The sequence below is a fragment of the Mitosporidium daphniae genome, assembly GCF_000760515.2.
Source record: "Mitosporidium daphniae strain UGP3 chromosome Unknown contig-339, whole genome shotgun sequence".
Lineage (NCBI taxonomy): Eukaryota > Fungi > Microsporidia > Mitosporidium > Mitosporidium daphniae.
The window spans coordinates 1-1,311 of NW_013546468.1; the positions used below are offsets into that span (position 1 = coordinate 1).

General features: G+C 40.1%; 1 protein-coding gene across 1 annotated transcript; it reads right to left on the minus strand.

Moving 5' to 3' along the window:
* Positions 1-156: 156 nt before the first annotated feature.
* Positions 157-1,224, minus strand: DI09_339p10 (uncharacterized protein; the record flags this gene model as incomplete). The annotated part of the gene is made up of 1 exon (XM_013382489.1): positions 157-1,224. The coding sequence occupies one exon, from the start codon at positions 1,222-1,224 to the stop codon at positions 157-159; it is 1,068 nt and encodes a 355-aa protein (XP_013237943.1).
* Positions 1,225-1,311: the final 87 nt, after the last annotated feature.

Below are 1,311 nucleotides of genomic sequence, written 5' to 3' on the forward strand. Positions count from 1 at the left end.
ACACACACACACACACACATACATACACACACACACAGACAGACACATGTTCAGCTGGGAAATTTTAAATTTAATGTACATGCCGGAGCATTTTACAGACCCAGGCTGTGTTGACTTTAGTAACTTGCATGTATCAAAAAAGCCAACAACTACTAGTTAGATGAGACGCAACGAGGGTTTTGTTGTTGATCTCAACATTAGATATCCCAGTAAATGAAATACACATCCAATGCCCAAGATGATTAAGCAGCATGTGGAAATAGAAAATTGATTCATATTAAAGTACGCGATTATCTGCTGGCCAGTGCTAAATCCCCCTTGACAATCCTCTCCAGGAGGTGCATATGACCCATTTGAACACTCAAATACAAGGGTGGAAAATTCATTTTGGACCAAGGCCATGAAACCATATCTTATGATGGATATGTATTCTATCCAGCGTAAAATCCAACTTACATTGGCCAAGTTTGCAAAGTATCCACCATAGATGAAAAACACCACAATAACGGCAGGGGCAGCGGCTTGGGCAACTTGGACATCTGGTACAGCGGCGCCAATAAGTAAACTAAGCGCCTGTGCAGCAAAAGATAAATCAAGGAAAATCCCCCAAAAAATGAAATAGCACGATGCAAGTGGGTTTAGGCCAATGATGTAATAGATTCCTAGAGAAAATATAGAGACCATGGCAAGCCGGAATGGCAAAATAGAGAACGCCTTGGCGAAATAGTACGAGGAGATATAATATGAGGATGAATATCTTTCCCTAATAACKATGGCTCGTTCAAGCACAAATATAATTATTACCGGCATGATTGTGCTGAAAAGCAGATTGGCAGTTAGAAAGAACAAGACACCCAACCGAGAAGTAATTGATGATTGCGAATAATCAAGTTGGAAAAATGTAAAGCAAATCAATAGAAAGATGAAAAGCGTTTGAAAGACCCCAGAAATCATGACAAGATAATTTCGGTTTGCATCCTTAAAAGAGCGAGAAGTGAGGATCAAAAACTCTGCAATCCATGAGTTTCCCATTCTTTTCGCAACCAATTTTGGATATTGTCGATGGTTAGATTCTACAATTTTTTCAACAGTGGAAGTATCAAATCTCGATTCCCATTCATCCAAAATGTGATAAATTCGCTTTGTAGACGATTCCTTTGCCGATGGCGATCTAAAGTCAACAGTAACCGTATCAAGAGCAAAGTCTGCAGGGTTCATATACATCGGACACTCATATCCAAGCGAGCTAAAATACGCGATTACATCTGATGACGGTCCCCAGTAAATAACCCTCCCTTGGGACAGAAGTAG